Source organism: Helicoverpa armigera, chromosome 6 (genome assembly GCF_030705265.1).
Source record: "Helicoverpa armigera isolate CAAS_96S chromosome 6, ASM3070526v1, whole genome shotgun sequence".
Taxonomy (NCBI): Eukaryota; Metazoa; Arthropoda; class Insecta; order Lepidoptera; family Noctuidae; genus Helicoverpa; species Helicoverpa armigera.
In genome coordinates this window covers 5,564,570-5,589,513 of record NC_087125.1, presented here as the reverse complement: position 1 = coordinate 5,589,513, position 24,944 = coordinate 5,564,570, and the positions used below count along the sequence as shown (strand labels likewise).

General features: G+C 36.9%; 2 protein-coding genes and 1 long non-coding RNA gene across 5 annotated transcripts in view; 2 read left to right on the top strand and 1 right to left on the bottom strand.

Moving 5' to 3' along the window:
* LOC110371972 (uncharacterized) overlaps positions 1-24,944 on the bottom strand; it is a 112,193-nt gene that overhangs the window by 69,459 nt on the left and 17,790 nt on the right. For all 3 annotated transcript variants that reach the window (XM_049852201.2, XM_049852202.2, XM_049852203.2), the window contains exon 2: positions 17,477-17,513. The gene's annotated coding sequence lies outside the window, so the exon portion shown is untranslated. The remainder of the gene's footprint in view (positions 1-17,476; positions 17,514-24,944) is intronic.
* On the top strand, positions 3,463-5,175 carry LOC135116972 (uncharacterized). The gene is made up of 3 exons (XR_010276543.1): positions 3,463-3,591; positions 4,991-5,018; positions 5,087-5,175. It is a non-coding gene; the product is annotated as an uncharacterized LOC135116972 (long non-coding RNA).
* Positions 7,189-11,520, top strand: LOC110376971 (uncharacterized). The gene is made up of 15 exons (XM_021335634.3): positions 7,189-7,276; positions 7,356-7,649; positions 7,836-7,889; positions 8,050-8,103; positions 8,182-8,226; positions 8,349-8,483; positions 8,895-8,957; positions 9,330-9,368; positions 9,441-9,479; positions 9,570-9,638; positions 9,737-9,765; positions 10,014-10,094; positions 10,857-10,895; positions 11,140-11,169; positions 11,404-11,520. The coding sequence occupies exons 2-15, from the start codon at positions 7,493-7,495 to the stop codon at positions 11,503-11,505; spliced, it is 936 nt and encodes a 311-aa protein (XP_021191309.3). The 5' UTR covers positions 7,189-7,276; positions 7,356-7,492; the 3' UTR covers positions 11,506-11,520.

Sequence of the window (24,944 nt, the reverse complement as noted above, 5' to 3'; positions counted from 1 at the left end):
ACTGAGACGTCGGGAATGCGTTTAGAGACAAGAGCACTTACGGCGACCGATATCCTCAACTACGCTCAAGTCAGCGTTAGACGTAGTTTGCGCCAACTTTTACCGGTTACACTCAGCTAGTGCTTGCTCTTTATTCAGTAATTCGGTAAACAGCGCAACGATTGAATATATGAAGAGTCATTTGCGAATAAGAGAAACTAAAGTGAAAGCTTCTCATTACTAGATATCATTGAAACAAGATACCTAGTTATAAATAAATTTTCATGCAGTTAAGATTCGTTTGCCCGGCAGCTGTACCTAATTGCTTCACGTTGCGGCATCGTAAGATTTGTAACCGTATGTGTAGTAAGTAGAGTGTTCCCGGTAACTGCATTGGAGCACCGCACTCCGCCGCAGTTGGCGAAGGCGTGTGTAATGGTTCATTGTTTTTGCCGTAAGTGGCCTGAGATTACACAAATTGATGCTTGTGTGTTTGAAGTGAAAGGAAGTGTTCTGTTCTAGATAATGGCCTCGCTTGTTTTGTTTTTAACAATGAATCGGTTTCTGATATCCTTTGTTTGTTATTGTTCATCTCGTATGACTTCTTGCGCAGTATCTACGTGAATTACTGAGTACACACGGTGTAGGAGTCGTTGAAACTAAATATAAACGTATAACGTACCTATATTTATATAAGTAAAGGTCACTCAGCGACAACTGAGAGGTTCTAATGAATTCACTTAGAGTCTCTACGATAAAATAGCTACATAAGGGCGCCCATACACGAGCAGTCTGTAGCAATCACAATCGACCGTTTCAAGCTTCGGCTGCGTAGTCAACATCAATGTTCTATTCATTGGCATACAAGTGAGCGCTCGAGCAGGCACGACTGCACAGAGCATTCTGAAGCGCGAATGTATACAGTCTTGCGGTTGAGCATTTGGAAGCCATAGGCCGACTGCTCCCAAATCGTCGAATAATCCTGATTGTCCAATGTCGTTGGGGTTCTTCTATTACTTACAAGACCGGGTGAGTAGTATTCTCGATCAATCACAAAATTATTGCACCGAACAGTGTAAGGCGGCCCTAACCAAGAAGTAGCAATATAACGAATAACTTTGTTGACGATTACTTCGCTGGCTCTCAGCTTGCCTTCAAGTTAATGCACTTGTATGAATGTCACGGTCTATGATTTCACAATATTGGCATGTTGATAGATGTTTATTTGCGTTTTCAATTCACATGCTCTGAGTATCCTTGGGGGATATTATAGGCGTCATGTGCAGCGCAACCAATCGCATTCCAGCTGATAGAATGCCAATCTACTTTACTGGTGAGATGCGCTCGGGAATGGCGCGTCAGCCTACCGCTAGCTTGTCGTTTCTATCGAAAATCACACCTTAGTCGCATTAACATCTGGACTCTTAGATCGGATTTGTTGGCGGATCAGTCTGGGGGCGACGCTGGTATTTGGCTGCTAGTAGAGTGGTTGTAAAACAAGTCTAGCACTTTTGTCGCGTCTAGACGGCGCGCGTCGGATACCTATCGGCTGCCGTAAAATTATGTGACGTGGGCGGGCAACGTACCGCTCTAGGATATCCGGTTCAATTCGATCTTTAGTCGCTTATTTAATTTATCACAGACCTTTCCAACTTTCCGACAATTCGACAAGCTGAAAGTAACAGTTCACAAAGCATTTACTTTGAAACGTTTGTGTTGGGCGATCTGCTGTGGGTGCCATCGACCGATCAATTCAATAGAATGACTTATTGCTTACCATTTGTACATTTTAGCATTCAATAGCGGCTGTATCTATTTATTGCTAAGGTTTTTATATCCAACTAACCGCAGATTATTATTACCAAATCTTACAAGTCACAGAAAAAATGGAGATTAAAAATATTTTGACTTGAATAAGAACTTTTAAACGGATTCCATCAAATTTTTTATTGAATGATCATTAAGTCGAACAAAAATAGAATATAACTGTAGTGTTGTAGCAAAAATAAAGTTATTCAAAATCACCATAGATGCATGTTAATATGTATCATAAATATTTCATCACTAATGATCGTATGGCGAAAGATTAAATCTACATTTTGTAGACAATGTCATGAACAATAAATAATCGTAAGTACTTGCAGTATCTTCACACCAAAACGCCTTTTAATAGTGTACTGGTTGAATCAATTCTAACTAAAAGCTGATAAACTGCCATTTACAAGAACTCATAGTTACAGGTATAGTTAATTCACGTCGCGGCAAGGTCTACTCCAAGTGCACCCCCCGCTGATCGGACGCACAGTGCAATTTTCCCGCGCCGCCTGTCTGAATAGACCGTAACATAGCCAATTATGTGAAAATCTTGCTCATAGCTGTGGGATTTCACAGGATTTTTATTTCAAACTTAGAATAAGGAAAACTTTTATTATTACTTATTGAAGAGTAACGACTGTCTTTGTATTTTATCTACCTATAGTGACTTTATTAAAAAAGTGTAAGTACAGAGGAAGTTTTGAACATTTAAAGAATGAATGGTCTAATTTCTCCATAGTATTGCTGTTATTGTAAAAATTTAAATGCATTACCTAGTATGTTATATGACATAAGTAGTATGCAGGAGTTAAGTAAGCATAATGAAAAGGATTGTTTCACAATAGGTCGTTCGAGAGAGATAACCCTTGTTAACTATGTAGAGTAAATGCAACAACAAAGAAATCTAGATCAAATGGACAATGCGGTCTTTATGAAACTCGTTAGTAATTTGTGAGGTGTTAGCAACTTTTCTCTGTGGTGAGAGTCGTGCTAAGTGGCGAAACTGCTAGCTTTACAATGGAACAAACGTTCACTACTGGAAGACGGGGCGAACGCTGCGCTGGCGCATATCTGTAACGGGTCATCGCGCCGCAACCTTTCACTAGCGCCTGAACACCCGAGCGGCCCGGCAACACGCACGAACGATACCTCAAACTGTTCATAATCTGATCTTCTCACGAACTGATCCGTGATCGGAACCAAATTTCTATTTAGAAATTTATTATTTCCTTTCAGGGTTTGATGTCTTATCTTTAAAAAGAAAATGTTGTCATTTTCAACCTTTTACAAATAAGATAATCCGTCTTAAATACGAACAAAAGGCTTTAACAAAAATTTAAATCGATCTCTCAAAGCACTAAAAGGGACAAAACAAAACTTTTCACATGGCTGTAACAACGGTCAACAGACCTGCAAATACTGACTGGAGACAAGTGACATTATTTTGTCCCATTTCGTGTTTTGTGAAGTCGGCTATATTGAAACACTGAAGGCCTTTGGTCGGCACTTTGCAGATCTCCAACATTGGAACGTACTCCTGTAAATAGCAAAGAACTATTATGTTTGTTACTTCATGTTTTTAATGTGGTAATGGAACGTCAGCCATGCGAAAGCTAGTAAATCACATACATTTCATGGTCATTGCATTTCTATCAAATGTATACGCATGGGCAGCTATTCTTAATAGTTCAGAACATTTTCATTACCGACAGCCAATTTATACTGGAAAGTAATATGACGTGAATTAAGATGTCCAGCTTCTTTTATTTTGTATTCATAATTACAGTCTTGGATTTGGTAAGTAATTTTTGTATCAACTAATTTATGTTTCATTTTCTAAGTAAAGTTATCTCTGTCAGTCTCTCTAATCACTATCAGCGTGTTGAAATTCCAAGTGTAACTGGGCACCCCAGGGTAGTGTCCTTGGACCGTTATTATTCCTAGACTATGAACGGTCTACCAGACTCCACTAATTACAAATAAACTCAATAACTACACACTGAGAGATAGAGCCACTGATAAGACACTCCCATAGTAAAAATACGTACGAAACAAATATCTATAATATAAAAATGAATCGCAAAATGTGTTGGTAAGCGCATAACTCAACAACGCCTGGACCAATTTGGCTAATTCTTTTTTTGTTGTGTTTGTTATTGTCAGGAGAAGGTTCTTATGAAAAAAAAATTGGGTAAAGTAGAGAAGTCAGTTGACGGGAGCGAAGCCGCGGGCAAAAGCTAGTTAATAATAAATCGATAACGAGACTAGATAATAAAAACTTAATATAAGTGTATATAAAACAAATGTAATTAAATTTCAACCACCTAAATTCCTCCTAATGTGACAAAAAAAAAACACACTTGAGATTGCAACACACAGCAACAAAAAACCATCATGGCGGTAGGGTGAATACTATACGCGGGCAGTTTGAATGTTTATTTGTCTTCTTATTGTGAAATCCATGGTTTACTGACACTTTTTTGGTCATGTGGTATATAAATTAGCGACACGCCATACTGAAAGTCAATAAAACTCATTGATGAATAACAAATTATTACAAGAAAAGTACGAATTTAAGCATTTTTATAAGTATTTTTCCCAAATTCCTTAGACTATTCTTGATTTTTCGGAGTACTGTACATATAGTGGGCCGGATTTGAAACATCTCCTTTATATTGTACTAGCTTCCGCTCGCGACTTCGCCCGCGTAGAGTTCGGTTATATCGCGTTTCCAAGAATATTCTTCAAAAGTCCGTGATACAAACTATCCCATGTTCTTTCTCAAGGTCAACTCTATCACTGTACCAAATTTTATTAAAATCAGTTCAGTGGTTTAGACGTAAAAGCGGAACAGACAGACAGACAGACAGAGTTACTTTCGCATTCATAATATTAGTAGGGATGGCTTATTTATGTAAGAATTAATAATAAATCCTTCTCCTTGTGAGAGGAGGCTTACGCCCAGCGGTGGGACGATAACAAGGTTGTGAAGCAACGTATACCTACATAAATGTCATTACTCTACCAAAGACTTTCTGGACAAGGACATTACAGATTATAAGCATAATATTTGTACAACGATTCGGTAGAATGTATGAGACTACTTATCGTAAAACACCTATTGTTACTACTTTCTAACAATTTATTTTTCCTTTATTTATTTCTTTATACATATAAAAAAAAATGCTGATTGCAGGTTAGGGCACACTCAAGCATTACTACAGGTAATATTTTCTGTCTTTCCTCTTAATTTGACAATATGAAACCCTTTAAAAAGTAAAATGATTATTAGGAACCTTACAAAAAGCACATGAAGTAGTAAAAAAACAGAGGCAAGGACGACACGCAGAAAATTATGATTATGTAGAAGATGGAAGCGGTGATGAAAATGCGATAGAAGGCAGTGGAGATAATGATGAAAACACCCTCGAAAACGAAAAAAGTGGTGATGAAAATGCAGAAGATGTCAGTAGAGATAACAACGATCCCGCCGAATACAGTGAAAATGGTGATGGAAATAAGGAAAAATCCCACAAAAACGATGAAAGCGGTGATGAATATGCAGCAGAAAGCAGTGCAGCAAATGGAAATAATGATGAATGTGGTGCAGAATCCGGTGAAAACGATGAAATTGTGGAAGGATCCAACGAAGACTATTATCTGAATTATGATGAAGATACTGAAGCAGCGGCCCAAGATGATGAAAAAAGCGTCGAACTAGATTTGAAAAAGTGCTGGGATCTTATTAATGGGACAGGAAAGGGTTCAAAAGACAAAGAGCCTGATTCCAGTGAGAGTGGTAAGAAAAGTAAGTATAAAAAGTACATCAAATACTCCTCTTAATCGCTGTCTGATCACTTAAGTTTTAGTACTTAAAATCGTTTGCTAAGGTTTACCTCTGTTCATCATGTTAACGTCTATTCAATTAATTTCGTTTTTTTAGACAAAACAAGAGCCTTACAGTCAGGTAACATTGTTTTCTCGTTATTATATGATAGTTTAATAAAACATTCGAACAACTAACTGACGACGTGATCTGTTAAACAGGTGATACTTTCACGCCATACGAGATGTTGCCAATTACAACTAAGTTGCTTAAAAAAGGTACATGTAACTTTTACTATTGAAAGTATTTTTAGTGCTTATAAATACACGGCTAATATGATTTTAAATATGCAGCTTACCTTTACTAAAATGATGTACAAAGTGCGTTACGTTTGGGTATACGTAATATGTGTCGAAATAAAAAATGAATTTTTCAAACAAGCTAAATATAATAAAAATATGCGAGAATTAGAACACTATATAAGATAAGAGTCAGTCATTACAAACAACGGAAATTCTGCCTTGAAAAGTAACAGCTGTCAACTGGTCAAAACATTCGATAGGTACTCCGCTTTAACTCTGCTTAAATTATGAAAACGAAAAATTACTCCTGTGCCTAAACCACTGAATGGATTCAGTTATTTTTTTTTTACAATTCGCCATATAATTTCATAAAGTTTATGTGATAGGATTTAATGTGATTGGGTACGACACACCCGTAAAAAAATTAACGTAATCATAACATCATGTGTACAGCAGAGATAAAGTTAGGAGTATCGAATGTTTTGATTAGTTGACAGCTGTCAGTTTGCTCGCAGTTGGCTCCTTATATAAGAACAGCCGTCATGGCTGAAATTGGCCTTGGAGGTCATTATTATTATTATAATGATATTATAATATGTTTATCAACGGTATAATTAATATCATTAATTTATTTTTGCAGTGGATAATCCAGGGGGTAAGAGCTATTGAAGAGTATCTGTGTTTTATTCTATAATTGAGTGCTAATTTTACCATAATTTTGTTTACGGATACAGAAGGCAAAGGAATTGTGAGTTCAGCGAAAAGTCCAGAAGAATTGGCGGATAAGCTGTTTGCATCTTATTGTATGTGTTTAATTATTTATTTTGATCCCGACGCTAACTTCTAAGAATTAATTTAGCTAGTGAATTGAACAGTTGCAATTGATAATCGTTTTAAAATAGGTAATAATACTTCCAATCTGTGCACCGTTTTATAGCCGAAGATGTTCTGGTAATTATTTATTTTAGTTTTAACTTAATTATATCAATTTTACTATCTACAGTTCTGACGACGAAAAGAATCGTTTATTTGACCGGTAATTTGACTTCATATTCCCTTTTGTTATTGCGCTATGTTGTTAGAAAAGTAGGCGACGAAGTAATGTCATTAAATTATTGTAGAACTGGACCTGCCGGGCTTGGATGCGCTACAAGCCCTGGCTCTCGAAGGCGAAGTCGTGGCTGAGAGGTCTCTAAAGGAGTCAATTACAGAAGCACCAGCGCAAGTACTAAATATCAGAGGTTGGTAAAAAAATCGTAAAGAGTTATTTTTTAAGACCATTATATTACCTTACATATTTATGTTTCAGGACAGTTTGTAGGAGTAGACCAACCTAATAGATGTCATTATAAACGTAAGTAATATGATAACTAACGATCCTGCTTTCACATCTTGTTCCTACATTATGTAAATATTTTTTCTTTTTTTTTCAGTGGTTTCTAAAAAAGTTACTCGTAACGATACTCGTAATGATACTCGTAACGATACTCGTAAAGATACTCGTACGAATGGAAGTTTAAGAAGTGGCAGAACTAAGCCATTTAATAAAATATTAAAACTAGAAAAGAAAATGAGACCAAACAGACATTTGGTTGTTCATTATTCTCGTAAAACGAATAAAGAAAAACAGGATCTAGATAAGAAAGATGTTAAAAAACAGGGCAGTGAAAAGAAAAAGTTAAACAAAATTGCTCGCCACAAAAACAATAAGGCAAAATGTAAGACAGGTGAGTATAATTTTATCGATTACCTACCGTTTATTAAGAAAAAAAAACTACTGCCATTACAATTCTTATTTAGATATCCTGCAATGGTAATGGCTATATCGGAATCCTATTATAGCTATACGCACGCACAATTGCTCTTAACTAAATCGCAATTGTATTAATCACAATAACTGATTGCTGGTACAGGTAGAAAGGGAAAATCAAAGGTGAACCGTAAACTTCGCAAAAAGAATAGACATGGTAAGTTCCGACACATTTTATTTACCTAACCATTTTTAAAGGGCCTACTTACAACATTCGTCCCAAAACCAAAATCTATCGTTACGAAAGACGTATTTGACTTAGGTTTATAACGCAGTAAGTAAGATCGCTATATTAATCAGCATACTTTTGTCTTCAGCGAAAAGAAACAAGAAATTAAAACAGAGGCGAAGACGAGGACAGAAGAGAAACAGTGCGTATCTTGTAGTAGTTACATTATGTTTCAAAATTACAGTTGAAAATATAATAAGCTTTATTATTTTGTATACAGGAGCTAATCTATCAAGACAAAACCGTTCAAAGAATACAATAAAACGTATGTAAAAGAACTTATTTATAAAGCATAGTACGGGTCGTTTAGCTATCTTGTAAGCCTTGTTTCATCGGGTCGAGTAGAGCACTTGCTGTGCTTGGGGAATTAAGATTTGTGCATTCCAGGTGGTGGTGTCGTAACTACAACGTTGAAACCAGTGTGCACGTGGCGCTATATCTGCAAGGAACCAGGCAACTTGGATAGCTGTCGGCTACACACCTCGTGCCTAACTGAAAACAGCAACATCCCCAAAATTGACAGTAAGATACATGAATACCTCCTCATTAAAATCAACTACCGTGGTTAACTTTTAACAGAAAGGTACCCCTTTTAAACGGTGCGTAGGAAATAACGAATCAAGAACAGTTTATAATGTTGATAGCAAGCTCAATTTTTTTTATTAACCGGATGAATAGTTACATTTTTTATCGCAAGCATGATTGTGTGTGAAGAGCTCACACTAAAAAGTTTAGTTTTAACTATTCACAGCGGTAACGAATGTCGCGTAGATAAATCTGAATGGGCTCTTGCATATTATGCAAAGTTTTCATCTTCTATTGAGAGTCTGCGAGCAAAGGTCGACTAATGATAGCCATTAACATTATACACAAAGAGATTGCATTCCGTTAAGAATTAAAATGGATACATTAATTTCAGTTTTTGGTTTGCAGATGAATATCCGGACCACAAAGGGAAAGAATATAACCAGATAGTAACGAATTTTAGAAAAATGCGTGAGTACAGTACAAATTGTAAGAGAGAGTTGTATCGATTTTGTACAATTCAGTAAGCGCGTTCCTATATTATCCTCGTTACCTTGAACCTTGCATATTTCCGGGATAATAATAGCCTATAGCACTTGAGGAAAATGTAGCTTATTCTACCAATGGAAAGTTTCAGGGTAATTAGAAATTGATGATTATTTTCGGAGGTTAAAATGAGTTTCTACTTAGAAACATAAACAATGTGATATTTCATGAAAATCGAATATTTTATGAATGAAAATGAATTATTGTGAACATAAGCTGAGTATAATTTTAAAACATTTTTTAATTGATAGAACTAAATGTGTTCCCAGAAGCGATTTAACGACTTTTTTTCAACAGTGGGCATTACAGCATTGGATGAGGAAGTTGAAAAAATAAGTGAGTAATTTCTAAATTAAGATTGTAGGTGTACATTTTTGTAATATTAAATTTTAATTCGTTTTTTTATAGTTGAACAACATGTGCTTCTAGTGAAACCAGAAAACATAAGTGAGTGTGTGTTTTGTGAGTCCACTAAGAACAGACAGTAAGTATTTCAGGAGACATGTGGATTTCATTTGATCTAATATTTTATTACAGACGGAATTGAAAAGATTGAAACCCTTGAACAGTATTTCAATAATATCATGATAGCTCAGCATCACACAAGTGAGTTTTAATTGGTATATGCTAATACTGTAAGTAATGATTCTTATTTATTAATTTATCTGTTACAATTTTTTAATTACATAATATGTATTTTGCAGCTCCTGCCTACACAGGCGATACAACTGAGGTAAACTAGTTTATGGATGACACATGACGAATCTCGTATACCTAATATGTAACCAGGGGGTGCTACAATTTACTTGTTATATATGAGTATTAATAAAGTTTCTGTTGCCTCTTTTCTGAGCATGTTGAATGAAATTATGAAGATCAATACAAATAACCGCCTTCATTTTACTACGAAAACGCACACACCAAACAATCGGTTAGCATTACTAATCTTAATGCAATCTTATATTCTTCATTTTTTTGCAGGAGGAAAAGCGACATATATATACCTTTCCTATGGAAGGACAACAGACAACACCACCCGTCGACGTCGTTAAGCCACAAATTGTAAGTATCAGACTTGACTGATGCTGCTTTAGGCGAAGCGACTAATGTTTATGCTTTCTAAAGACCCCGAAGCTCTCATTGTGATCGTAGCCTAAGAACGTCCACTGCTGGACAAAGGCCTCCCCCAAGCTTTGAGGAGTTGCCCAGACTATTATCAGAGAATATTTAGCTTCGGAGGTACTGCGCCTCATCTCCGATCAAGGAAATTATACAGAGTGTGTCGTTCACAATCACATTAAATCCTATCGCATATACTTTATCATATTCTATGGCGATTTTTTTTAAAAAATAACCTAATACATTCAGTGGTTTAACCACAAGAGTCATTTTTCGTTTTTATAATTTACAACATCATGTGTAAAGCAGAGATAAAGTTATGAGTATCGAATGTTTTAATCAGTTGTCAGCTGTCAGTTTTCAAGGGAGAATTTCAGTTGTTTGTAATGATTGACTTTTATATGGTGTTCTAATTTTCACACATTTTTATTCTATTTACTTTGTTTGAAAAAATCTTTTTTTTTATTTTTACGTATTTTTCTTTTATCTTTGTGTTAATCGACATATATTAAAGCATTTCATTTAATGTGATTGTGAACGACACACCCGATATAATACCTCTGGGTGCTGCACCTTACACGGCTTTCATGCTTATAATATGTACTTAAAATATAAATTAAGCTTAGAAGTTAAGGAAACATTGAAAATGTTAATAGTTACAACTTGCTATGTTCTATAATGTAAACTGTTGATTGTCACACACAGTACACTTTCGAGCCCATGAGTGAAGACACAAATTATGAGGTAAGAATTATAATAATTACATGATCATATTATAATATTCCGATATATGTATACAATGTAAGTAAATTACGATTAACGTACCTAACTGATATGTGATGTGGATAAATAGTTTTAACACCAATTTCACGATGTTTTTGCAAGTTTGGAATAATTTGTATAAAAGATTAGTTAAGTTTTCCTCTTTATAATATTAGTATAGACAATGTACTTCTTTAATATCCTATGTTTATCTATTCTTATTCAGGGTGCACTTAAATCCGGAAACAATAAAAAAGTAAGAATATTTCATGATTATTATATTTATGAAAATGGACTAAGGAGACATATCAAACAAAAAAAAAATGATCTCTATGTTTTGTAAAACATATGATTTAGATACATGCTTACTTTATCAGAATGGTTAAAATACCAGTTACTTATGTCCTTTTGGATTCCCTGGTCCTGTATTTCTCATGACTGAATAGGTTTGTTTAGATAAGCGAGCTATATTCGAACTTTTATTTTTCAGGCTAGACGCACAACTGAAGGAAAATTAAGAGTAGGGCCAAAATCTACTCCGCCTACTAGTAGCCTGCTACTAGTATCAAAGGTGACAAAGAAAATTCATTAAAATATATTTTACGAAGATGGAGGTTTCATTAAGGCATAGATCATGCAGACATCAGTATAATTTAACTTTCGAACGTCAAGAAAGTTCACTTCTCTTATTCAACGTAAGTTCCAAAGATACAACGACAGATAAATGTTCTTAGTGGATTTATTATTTAAGTCGACACACGTTTAACATAATTTATCAAAGGTCAATAAAGGTAGAAGGTCACACGCGCCCGCTCCGGCTGCCAGTACCGACTCTCTGAAGTCGGACAAGGCCAGGGTACACGGGACTCCAGATGTCGGATATCAATGACAACGCTCACAGCTTCCGTTCAGCCTGTTCAGTATGCTTTTATGTCTCTTTATACATAGAATGAAGGCTTTGAATATCTTAAACTATTGTGAAACTGTTGGAACACTTTATATCTTAAGTATACTTCTTATCACAAGATTTACCTTTTTAATATTTGTTGCATCGAATCTAAACTTTATAATATTGAGAAAAAAAATAGGATCGAGAAGGTTAATTTAGTATAATTTGGCTGCAATTATGTTCAAATTACATGCGTAACATAGCGAGTTTGTCTTAAATAAGATTATAATGATCTTGATATTTACGTTGGTGTATCAATATTTATTTATTCGCATAGTAATGTGGATACCGATACATAACAAGTTCATTACAACAAATGAGAAAGCAATAGGCTCTTTTGAATTTCAAATGAATGGACGTAATCCATATTTACAGTTGAGGAAGACGCCTAAAGCGAGATAGATTAAGAGGTTTGTTCGACGAAATCTTAACAGTTAAATTAAATTTGTCGATATTCGGTTTAGAAGTACGTATTCCCTAATCGTGTATTTTGGGAATAACGCGCACAATTTGAGAATTCGCCAGTGATGAAGCTAGCATACCGAACTGCGCCAAACTCGGTCCAGCCGTTTTAAACTAAGAGCTTACCATACCAGATTGTACTCGCATTAATTTCTGCTTATGAATAATTAAGAAATCAATATGTTCAATTATTTGTCATTGGAGTATCAAGTATGTGATGTAGTATTTGTATTGCAGTGAGTGAAAGTCCAGCGCGAGGCGAGTTGTATTGTGTACCGTGACCTTTAAACTCACTAGCTGGTCGTGTCGTGTAGGTGTTGTGACTAGAGCTGCACCAATGACTTTCAAATGTCGATAGATCTGTTGACTAGAGCAATCAATACCTATAGGCATCTCTACGTAACAAAGGTGTTTGTAGTGAAGGTCTTATGTTTGAAATATGAAGTATAATTTTATTTTGCATGAAGTGAGATCTGATGCTATATGGGTTGGTATCGCTGGTATGCAAGATGCCATTGCTAATGCAGGTTGCAGGCATAGTAATGTACCTAATATTACTTACCATACTTATTTCAAAGAAGTCTGAAACCAAAAATCTATATATTTTTACCTGACTTAGAGTCATCTCAACACTTCAACAAAAGTACACATCATGCATATTAATCACTATCAAAATGTAGGTTTCGCAAAAGCTCGATTATGCAAATGTGCACTCGTGATATCAGCATTATGCATACAGTTTCTGAACGATGTTTAGAAATAAATATTATTTTACGCCTTTATCCTAAGCGTGAGATCGGTAGTTGCAGTTAGTTGCATTGCAACTAATTTCAAACACAATTAGGATTCGAAACTAAATAGTTATTTAGTCTTGTAATAACAGTTGAGGAAGGCTGCTTCCGAAACAACAAACACGTAGTAGATCCCAAATAAGCTTACAAGTTACAGTCAGGGAGGTGGAACAACTACGTTGTCTGAATATTTGAAAGGCTGACATTTCAATTTGACTTTGTTACGCTCGGTTACTAGCGGCTGGTGAAACAGCGAGCGAGTTTTGATCGCTCCAAGCTTGCATGTGACAGCGCAACTCTTAAACCTAATATTAGGTCGTACACTGATGGCAGTTTCCAAACCAATTAGTTAATAAATTCACGGACATTTAACAGAGAAGCTTCCAGTGCCGGTTGTAGAATTTTCCGATCCTTTCAATCCATGATCTCCAGCTAAAACGAACGACTTGACGTGTTTCAGTCAGCACGTCAAGTCGTTAATACCGACCTGGTAAGTCTTCGACTACCTTTGTTTTCCATAAGCCGAAACCTGAAACTCTGACATAGGATATCGTATTGTCCAGTAACTAGGTTACAGACAGATAGGTATATTGTTGCTATGTGCACAATAGTCACAATACAATACTGGGATATTAAGACTGAATTTAGTTTATATAGGCACAGCCAGCCAGAGTGAAAGAGAGACAATCAATCAATAATGTAGGAATAGAGTCTTTGTATCTATTCCTAAAGAAACAGCGTATAGCTTGACAAATAAAACAGTTATCAAGCAATTCACGTGTGCGGTACAACGAACTACATTAACATACATCATTACATTTGAAATCGGCTGTCTATCATTCCGATCATTCCTTATTTGGAAAAGAAAGGCCTTCGCTGTTTATAGAGAAGCTACAGCAAAGACTCGTGCACCTCGAGCAGATCAAACTCACGTAGTATGTAGGTACCTACCTATTGTACCTGTATCAAAAAAATAATCCCACCTAAACGTCGGCACGTACACAAATTGTCTGGCCATTGTAAACGTAAACGACGCACCCGTTTAATTACAGCTTTCATTTCCGTTTATATTATTATAGATTTTTGTTTGCCGTGTAGGCGATGTTCGCACAATTATTTACATGCCAAATGGATGCAAAATACTAAACGTTTTCGTATTCCAGATATATATTTATTTTAACTGGAACTGTGTCAATTGAATTCGTTTAAATATGTAAGTTCGTAGAACATCAAACCTGACATATATTTTTAGCTTCACGTAGGCACTTAGTAGTGTTACAGAATTAATTTAACAAGGATGGATTTAATAACATTAACGTAAAAGAGAGTAGATTATGTCCCTATTATCTACACATGAATTATGAGGTACTTATATCTAAATGCTGATGGATTAAGAGCAAACATATCTATCATTGATGTAGATCACGGCCAAACAATATATTACCAGGTGCTAAATAAAAGACTTCAATATCTTCGTGTGTTTGCGGAGTAATAATCTTACTAAAGTACTAACTAATGCATGTAACCTATTACATCATTACATCACCTAGCGTGTGTGGTCTCAGAGAAAATTATTTTCTTACATAAAAACCGCTTCTTACGTAGGTACCAGTTTGTACTAAATTAGCAACATTTCATATTGAACTGAAAATTACAGGTTCTCTTAACAGGTATTTAAACTGTAACAGTTTGAATTTCATAGTGTCAAACATAAACTTTGTGGTGAGTAAATATATTCCACAATTTATGTGTCACATCGTTAAAATATTAAATCGGAATGAATTTCAGAAATTGTCTATATTAATAGGTGTGCGGTGCGACAGGTGAGCACACCCAATTACATTTCGATCAGGGCAGTGCCGGCGGCGGCGCGTGCGGTCGCCCTAACCGGATTATTGGCCGGCGCGGCGGCAGGGCTGCGGCGCTGCGCGGGCGGCGCGGGGCCGACGACCTGCCGCCACCTCGCATTATAATTCGATACAGATTCATCAACAACTTAACAACATTCACCTAGCCAAGCCTGAGTTAGATTACGCGAAGACCTTTGACCACTTAACTTTCGATCTAGTAGCTGAGATCAAATTAAAACATTTATAAAACTTTTTGTCGAAATGATAACACAATCAAATATAAATAGTTTTGAAACCGCAGCTCGTGACAAAAAGAAAATATTTTCGTGATCGGCAATATCAACAATCACCAGTTCACGTCACTGTGTACAAAGAAAAGCAAGTAGAAAAAACTCGCTCCTGTCGCAGTTCAGAACAATACAAACAAAAAATATTCAGCCAGCATGCATCGAGGCGGAAACTGATACAACGTAGACAAACATTGAAATGTGATACTTCTATGCGGTTCATATCGATGCGACCAAATGAAAAATAAACTCAAACACGTATTGTGGTGCCGACCATGATTGGATACGTTCAAAAAGTTACGTAGTGGCAGCCATTTTAACGAATCCACTGAAATGGGAGTATATTAAATATTGATAAAAATATCTAGGTAATAATTAAGGGGGTTGCGTATCGATTCGTAACTAAGCAACTTCAAAGGATTCCGATGACCCAAATATGTCAGTAAGTATATCAAAAGGTCGTAATCTGATTAGATCGTTGATTCACGACCCGATTTCTTTCGTATTCACAAGGCGTCTATTCAACTTTAATTCTTTTAGGGCTTCTCTAGCTAGTCTAATTATGTGAAGACAAGTTAATTTTATTACCAACTTCGTTGTTTGTAAAGTAAAATATTCGGCAATATCGTTTTTGCTGAAGACTAATTCTTAATCAATCAAGTCATACATCCTAAAATCTAAAATATTCCCGGTCTGACTCATAAACAAAATATGGATGTACGGTTGACAGGAAATCTTTCCGTTAAAAAAGATCTAGTACTAACAGTATAAATACAAGAAAAACCAATTAAATTCGTTACACGTTAATCTTTTCTTGTAATATCTTTCGAATGGAACAAAAGCTTCGATACAAAAGTAAACAGAAAGACTACTAATAAAAAAGTTATACGACCTTAATTAAAAACTGAATCAGATAAAGCGCAAACTCTATTCAGCTGAACGTGGAAATTCCATTCGTCCATTATGAATAGCCATCTGACTATTTACTTAACCTGTTTCAGAGAGCGAGACAAAACCCGCACTCATTCCACATTGATACTGCAACGACACGCGCACAAAGGAAATAAATGACTGTCACTGCAGGAAATAGAATTGACTTGTCATATTGTACCATCTTCTTTTTATCTTACGGTTCTGTATAACAGGCTTTTTCTTTTAAATTATTATGTGCACTTACTCTTAAAGGCGTGTTTCAATTACCTGCCTTGAAAGCATGCGAGGCAATCGCTTGGAAGTCGCATAAAGGGACGCACCTTAGCAAAGTTACGCCACTTCTAAAATATTCAAATCTCTGGGGCGACTTTCCCCGCGCTCCAGTAAAATGCAAAACAAGGAAACTTTCCCCCTAAATCAGCGGAGTCAGCAGAACGCCCAGCTCGCGACAAACATACCCGGACAACAAACAAACTTTCATTTAGCTACAGTCGGTCGCCTTACACAAATTTCTCCTAAAAGATGCTTTATTTCAGCACAAGAATTCAACATTGTTGTCTTGTTTAATTAGTGTGTCAAGACACTTTCTTGAATTCGCGTTTTAATTTCTCATGACAGCAAAATAAACGATACAGTCATCTCAGGACTTTCATAATAAATATTAGAAATGCATCTATGAATTATTCATTGCACACAATGCACACACACATTTGTTATTACAGTGAAGGATAAAACAATTGCGTAACAAGGATTTAACTAACTGCTATTCACACTCGAGTCCGTTGTTATGAAACGGATGTTTGCAGTAGCTATCAATACCGGGATAGTTATCGATACCCGGAAATTTTCACCGAATTGTTGTTTACTGACGTACATACAGTGATGTGCCGACGCGGAGAGGCAATAACAAAATAGCACTGCGCAACTCTCAGCAAAAAACCCAAACATTGTTCACCTGTTAACTTCGAGGAGATTTTCAATAAAATGTAGTTAGTAACGGGCATCGGGCGCGGTAGAAAATACCAACAATGGAGCAAAACAAACGAGATGGGCAGCTATTATCTCACTATAACTTAGTTTTGCATGGTGAGCGGGAAAAGCGAAACGAGGCTAAATTGCCAGCGAGTTGTTTTATAAATGGTTCAAACTTGAGAAAAAAGCAGCAAAAGCTGCCGCCGCTTTAGTTACTGTTGTTCGTTGAGCGCGCACCCACGCAGCGAGTTGCCGATTCCGGAATCAACATGCTGTTTTGATAGCATTCTTTATAAACAATCGATAGTTGTTTGCTTACCTTTAGCTCTGTGTTCAAAGGTGGTAACGAAGTAGATCTGAAACAATAACGGAATATAGGTTAACATTTGCCATGCTTAAGTACCTACCTACTGTATGTATAAAGTTTTTATTTGGCGACTTTTCTGCGATAAGTAAGTTGATTCGTCACGCCATTATTAAAGAGCTGTGTATGTTCCTAATGTAATACTATTTTAATATTCTCATAATAACTTCAGCGTGTAGATAAGAATAAGAATCTTGGAGCATACACACTATAGAAACCATTTGCATAGAATTATATGAATAGACATAGAATCATTCTTATACAGTGTTGGAATGACAATACAAGCATATATCGCGTAGGAGTACTAAGTTCTAAAATAATAGTCAATATTACACTGGTGACACTGGTGTTTCAAACGTTACTCGGTTGAAAGTTTCAGTAAGAAAACGTAGGTATTATAAGAATATACTTAGCTAAACATCGGCTCATAAATGGTGAAGACAAATGTCAAAGTGTCATAATTGAGGCGCAAGTCACCTGTCATATAACATGAATGATAGCAAGGAATGATTTATCATGCATGGAGTGACTATGTGTTAGGCGCTGGTCCCGAGGCATCAGATTGTTATGGCGCGGTGCTAGTAGCGCCAAGACATCCGGCGAGGCCATGGGGTCGCCGAGGGATCGCGGCACGCACTCTCGCCCCCAATACGCACTCTATCCGTCTTCACTTTCCCACCTACTCGAGTGTTCTGAATAATAAACTGTGTGCAATTCTTTAGCCTCTTGACAATGTCACAAGCAGATCCATTGTGCTACGTCACTTGCGTCCGTGTTCAAGGGTTTCGGGTAACTTTAATTGTTACACCCTTTCGACTTTGGTGCTTAACTTTGCGGTGTTATAATTCCTGACATTAAAATGTTATGAACAAGTATAAAGTTTTATTGACACAATAAGGGCAAAGATATCGGGTGAAATGTTGTTTAACTAATTACTGGCCACATTGCAGTCGTAAAGTTATTTAGTTTATTCAAACTAGTTCAACAAAGTTTCGTTTATGGTAAACAAAACTTAACACGGAAGACCCAAGAGGAAAACACGCGAGATTTATTTCGTTTGATTAAGTTGACGGAAAACTTAGTTGTCGAATACGCCCATTAATTTCAATCGTATTATCGTCGTCCTCTCTTTATGGAGCTGTCATATAAATAAAACTCCCAGCCCATTAGCCTCGGCCGCTGTATCACCGAGCGATATTACTAGGGAGCCTGCGTGTGTAACATCGGACCCCATCAATATCTGTCATCAGTCACCGAGTAGCCAAATAAAAATGTACGATCGACCTCCACCGATAGGCCATGACGCGCGGATCCTGTTACGATCTCATATTACATGAGATGACCTAATTCGTTGGAAATATTTCCTGTACCATCGGGGACATGAATGCCATGGGCCGGTAATTTGTTACATATTTCTATTTTTATACGTAGGTATCTAATGGCCTACGTTGGCGTAAGAAATGTTTTGCAAATAGTTACAAAATAAGTTATTTTTAAAGGTTTCGTGACAAACAAACTGTGTCAAGAATGATAAGCGGAGCATTTCCTTTAAAGCGCCGGTTAGAATAAGCCAAGCATTGTTGAAGTACGGTTGTCGCTTGTGAACCTACCTCTAGTAAGACGGTTGTGCACAGTGACGCCGCCGGGCGACCTGTTTACAAACGGACGGTTCTTTAGCACAATCATTTCCTAAAGACATTTTCTAACTTGTAAATATTTATGCAATAAACTACCGCGGACAATTTTTATCGTTTCATAGAGCGTAAAATGTTTTCTATGGGTCAAAAAAGAAATATAAATATGAATCGGTAATTAGACGAACTGGCATGGTGCCAGCGATAACCGGACAGCTGCATTTATGCCTCGGTAGTAGTGCACATGGCCAGTACAATCTCTGTATTGGTTCACTTTCATGTAGAGCGCAGGCGCACGGTCTCATTATGAAAACATTATGACTCAGAATAGCACCGCTATCTTGTACAGCTGTATTTATTATGATACATGGAGAATTGGAGATAGTGACCGGCGGGTGGAGATTACCGAAGGTTGTAAACCGACCATTTAGAATTATAAGCAGAATTATACTGGCCATAATAGCAAACTTGTAAGTGCATTAAAACTAGGAATAGATATTTACTTTTGTATTATGTAAAGCTATGAATTTTTCATAGAGCATCTGTGTTTAATTAACTAAAGGGTGGCTAAATGTCGTAACAAAAATTAAAGCAACGGGCACGTGGCACGTCAAGGGCCGGTCAATGACCTCACATGGTAGGTACCGTTAATTACTTTCGCAGGGAAGAATGGAACACGCAATTATTCATTTAAGTACAACAAACAGACATTATCGATCACTTTGGATTTAATTTTGCTTTTAACAAAAGGTATTTTATGTTCTGTACCTATATGGACCTAGACCAATTTCAGAATCAGTCTGTTACGATTAATTATAGATTAAAACAAAGAGGAATGTTAATTGAAATGCTTTTATTTAATTTCACGCGCGTAAAATAAAGCTGCGGAAAAGAATTCCTGAATGAAAGAAAAGCTATTTGAACGTCGATATTGACAGCTATTAACATAAAAAAGAGAAATCGAAGGCTTTTAAAGCGATGTAGTTTATCATTGGGTTGTAAACAAGAGCCATGTATTCATCGAGGCTCCAACCAGGCCGTCACGTGGCACGGACGTGGCATCCACAGGTCCTGATTGTGCTCATCATAAATACTCGTCACGTCGGGACCTCCTCGCGCCCTGAAAGGAGAAAGTCTCCCCCAAAACTGGGAGATTCACCCGAGGGGTGAAATGCCACGTCTAGATGTGTACATTCGTACTAAGCTACAGGTAATCCGCCTAGTAATCATAAAATAAAACGTCTTCATTTCCGTTAGAACACTTAAAACTCAATTTGTATGATCTACTAACCATGTCATATTTTTTCTTGCATTAAAATATTATTTAAGTGGGTTTACTGAGGTGTATAATTTCATGCAATAGATATTATCGGAAAGTAGCAACAATAATTTTACTGCTGGGAGTCGATGAATGCAGAGAACAAATAATTGTAGCCAGGCGAGGCGTAAAGAGACGAGCCGGCCGGCTGAGTATATTTTTGTCTAGATTAAAGCGAACAGAGCCGCGGGCAATTCTAGTACCATAATTATTAGTGGTTCGTACTTACACTGTACAACGTGTAGCTAAGCGAAGATAGCCGCTACAAAAATAATTATTTTTGTAGCGGCTATCTTCAAAGTTTGCTACTTTCATTATAATGAAAGTAGCAAACTTTTTCACAGTACATAGAAACTGCTACGACGTAGCAGCGTAGCATTGTTATTCTCTAATATAATTAACTCGTTTAGTTGCTGTTTTTATACTTTGATCATTTGTTTTTTAGTACGTTTTCGTTTTATTAATATTACTCCAACATTTCAGCATTATTAGCATTCCAACTACCGTCAATTTGATAGCCCCCCAATAGCGGCTGGCTATTAAAATAAGTCAACTAAAATGCCAACACCAAAAAAGGTCAATGAAATAAATTAACACGAATTTGTAAATTGCATCGCTTCGTTAAATTCTTACGTATTATAATAACAAAATACATATTTTATTACAAACATTTTACGTATTTTCGGTTGGCAGAGCGACGTTTTCGCACCTTCTTCGGTTTAACCGGCATAACGCGGTTGACAAGCGTACTAAATGTGAGCATGGAGGTCGTACCTGAACAGATGAAGTAATACGAGATAATATTAGTACATTTTCCGCAGCACGTACGAGGATAAAATAAAAGAAACAGATATAACAGCATTACCTCTAATGGCTATGGTATTCAGTTCAACTGAAACCATTTTTATGAGTGCCAGTATTACGTGTCTATTCAAACTTCGAATGAATAATGTTCTATACTTCACGTCTATTATTGAGAGCGTAAACCCTTATTGAAGTTACTACTACACTAGTTAGTACGCATATGCTCTTAAAACACACCGTCATTAAAATTTCACGAAAATCGTCATAACCATAACGTAGGGCTATGAATGAGTAAAACAAAAGTGGATGTTAAGCAGAACGTGAGGAAATAAGTTACATCAAGAATGAATGTATGTACACTTAGGCAGATAAAATGGAAACGGTACCGGGAGCGGTGGATGCGACATTGTTGCCGCACTCCCGACCTCTAACCCTAAATGTATGACGCCCAAAGAGGCAGTCGTATTATATGGCCGGCAACTTTGCGAAACAGCCGGGACAAATCGGGTACAATTTATTGTTTTGATTTTCTCGGGAAAGACTTTTGCTATCTATTATGTACCTTTTATTTAATACACCTATGGCTGTGTGAGAATAACAATGTTATCGCTACTCTATTTTATTATTATCAGATTTATTAAGTGAGATAATTATTGTTAAAGTTTCATTCCAGCTCAATTCACTAAAGATAGAATACCGTTTGTATTGCAGCAATGAAAGAGTAAGTCGAACAATAAAATAATACAGACAACAGATCAAGGCCTAAAATTGCAACCAAACCGAATCGTATCTTTCATTTGTATTTTATGAATACAGATTCAGTAGAGACTATTGTTAAAGGACAATGACCCCTAGAGTTTGCATACGAAGAACGAAACATGTGTTTAAAATGAAAAAATATATTAATTGCAATAAAAAGTGAGCGAGGCGTGTAACAAATGTGAACGGCGTGCTGGCAGTTTATACATGTGTATGTTCCGAGGTAAAGCATATTCAACATGCAAGAGTAAGCTTACACAATTTCCTCTACCTATACATATTTTTTTGTATTAGAGATGCATCTGAGTAGTCCTTGAGGCAATATTTAGAGAACTCAATAAATTGTACACGTGGAAGGCTTCATTTCAGTAGAAAATGATATACCGTCCTCCTCTCACCTCGGATTAAAAATAATGTTAAAAAATTCGTACCCTTATCTTGTTGCTACTCACACAGCGGTCATAACTAAGTTTCAAGTGGACTTTTAAAATTTGGGCATCTCCTGAGCCGAACATTAATGACCTACGCCGCCATTTTGAAGGGCTGTTTTAAGGAAAACCCCCTGTCCGCCCTCGATAGGGAAGTAATGCATTTTCCTTTATCACGGTGCGGACAGTTTGCGCACTTCTCGAGGAGGGGACCGGCTTTTACGATTATTGTGCTCACATCGTTACAACATGAGATCTGCAATAAAAAAACACTGGATTCGATCTCGCACGCCGTAAAAGGCAGCGCAGACCTCGAAACGCTCGATTCAGCTACTAATATTGACTTTCAGATGAATTTTGGGATGGCAATACTTTTGTGACTTATTATGACGCGAAATTCAGGGTAAATCTTGAGAAGGACTTCTGAAAACCTGTAATATGATATTTGATGTTTTATTTTTAATTTTACAAGTGGTTGAACAAACGGTCATTTCATCTTAGAGCAACAATTTCTATAAAAGGGTTAGGTTAGGTTACAGAATAAACAGTGTTACGACACGCGTCACAAGCGCGGCATTTCAAAGCGTTCTGTTGCAAGCATCAGGCGAGATCTAAAAATGTCAAAATCGTGTGGATATTTCTCCTTGGGAAGTGACGGCTGGCTTCTATGGAGCAGCATGGCGGCATGGTACCGGAACACTGGCGGCCACGCCGAGCGTGAAATAATGCACCACATGTTGAATAACAGCGTTAATTAATAGCATCGGGCGAAAGTGTAAGTGTTCACATGCGAGCGGTGCGTAAAACTTCACTTATTAGAACACTCATTACGAATAGGGATAATGTAATGCAATAGCACATCATTATGTTGCCCAGACGCTGTTACTGGGGGAAGTTTGCTCATTTCTTAGCTGTGGAGTTTCATGACTGTAAGATGTTCTATGAATTTTCATTGATTAAATTATTATTTTTTGACTAAAACTCCACAATATTCAAAATTGTAGATTTCAATTAAACCTTTTTCTGTAATCTATATTGATAAGTTCACACGCGCGTATGGAATTATATCTTTCGAAATTCCCACCTGAGGTCATTGCCCCCACGAATTTATCTTTAAAGTTACACTTATAACTGTCGACTGTGTCAACCGCGTCAGAGTCGGACAACAAACACCGAGTTATTATAGTTCACACTTGTCCATGTTTAGAACATTGACGGCCCATAAGATAAAACAACCCAGCTCTACGTTTCCTGGGAATATTTTTGGACAAGATATTTATGTACCTAGGATGAATGACACGTTTTTGGCCTAAATAAACATGTATGGGGGAAACGCAATTAAACACATAAATTCAAAATATACAAAACCTTTAAGGATAAATTGAAATAATGAAAGTGTGATTTGTTGAAGTACTGTAAGCTTAAAATAGGGCATTCGTGCAGGAGAAAGTGCGCTACTTGCGCGAGCGCAGCCCGGCGGCGTCGTGAGAGAGCCGGGACGTGCCAGCATTGCAAGTCGGCCACTCACCTACAGCTAGCTGGGCTGGCTTGTGCATCCAAGGCCTAACTAATCGATGTGTCTATCAATCACATATCAAGCGTGACGGCCACAAAAACCTAATGTGAATAATTAATAGCTGCACATTAGGACGCTTTTGCTATACTAACTGCGTTAAGCAATGGCTGTATATTACCACAAGAGCCAATTAAATACTCGGTAAAATGCACTGAATATTTTTGCATCGCAATACTGAAGTAGGAACATCGCAAGTTTAATCGCTTATATGATACTTTGCAAATATTAGTTCCGGGAGTATAATTCGTGGTGTCGCATTACATCGCGAGTTTGGCGGATATGAATGCGAGGTCACGAGTGGCCGCCCCGCCTGGTCCGCGAGGGTTTCACTAGAAAGCCCCGATGACACCAGACACCGCGGCCGTCACCACTTGAGGCTGTAAATCTCGACCAAGTGGAAAGTAAACGCTTTCCAACATGCACTAGTTCAGCAAATAGAGTGTCATTGTGCTTTTAGAATAGAACGAGTAAAATAACAAAAACGTTTGGAAGCTATAACACTAGAATCCCTAATCTAGTTTAATAGTCATAATAACCGTATGCACCCATGTTTGACAACTCAAAGCATAAAAGAAACATGGAATAAAAATAGAGTAGTAGAAACATCCGGCGGAGGAGGCAATAAACAATCGAAGACCCTTCCTTGCAACGGTATAATTACTAAGTGATTTTTTTCTCTTTGTGTCTCGCGAGCAACTACTGGCAGGAATGAAGTGCCGACTTGTAGATTAATAAAACATCTCACGGGAAGGAAAGAGTTGGATGTTGCGCGTTGGACGAGAGTTATTTAACAATTGAACAATCAGAGAGGAATATCAGTCATAACAGAATGCATTGTGACATTCATCGATTAGAGCACTCACTTAATCATGGCTCGCGGTTGATTACAAATACTCTGAGTGTG

Coding starts and splice junctions, on each gene's coding strand:
- LOC110376971 (XM_021335634.3), top strand. CDS start 7,493: ATGAGACCAAACAGACATTTGGTTGTTCATTATTCTCGTAAAACGAAT. Junction 8,227..8,348: donor TTCAAAGAATACAATAAAAC/GTATGTAAAAGA, acceptor TGTGCATTCCAG/GTGGTGGTGTCGTAACTACA. Junction 11,170..11,403: donor AATCCGGAAACAATAAAAAA/GTAAGAATATTT, acceptor TTTATTTTTCAG/GCTAGACGCACAACTGAAGG.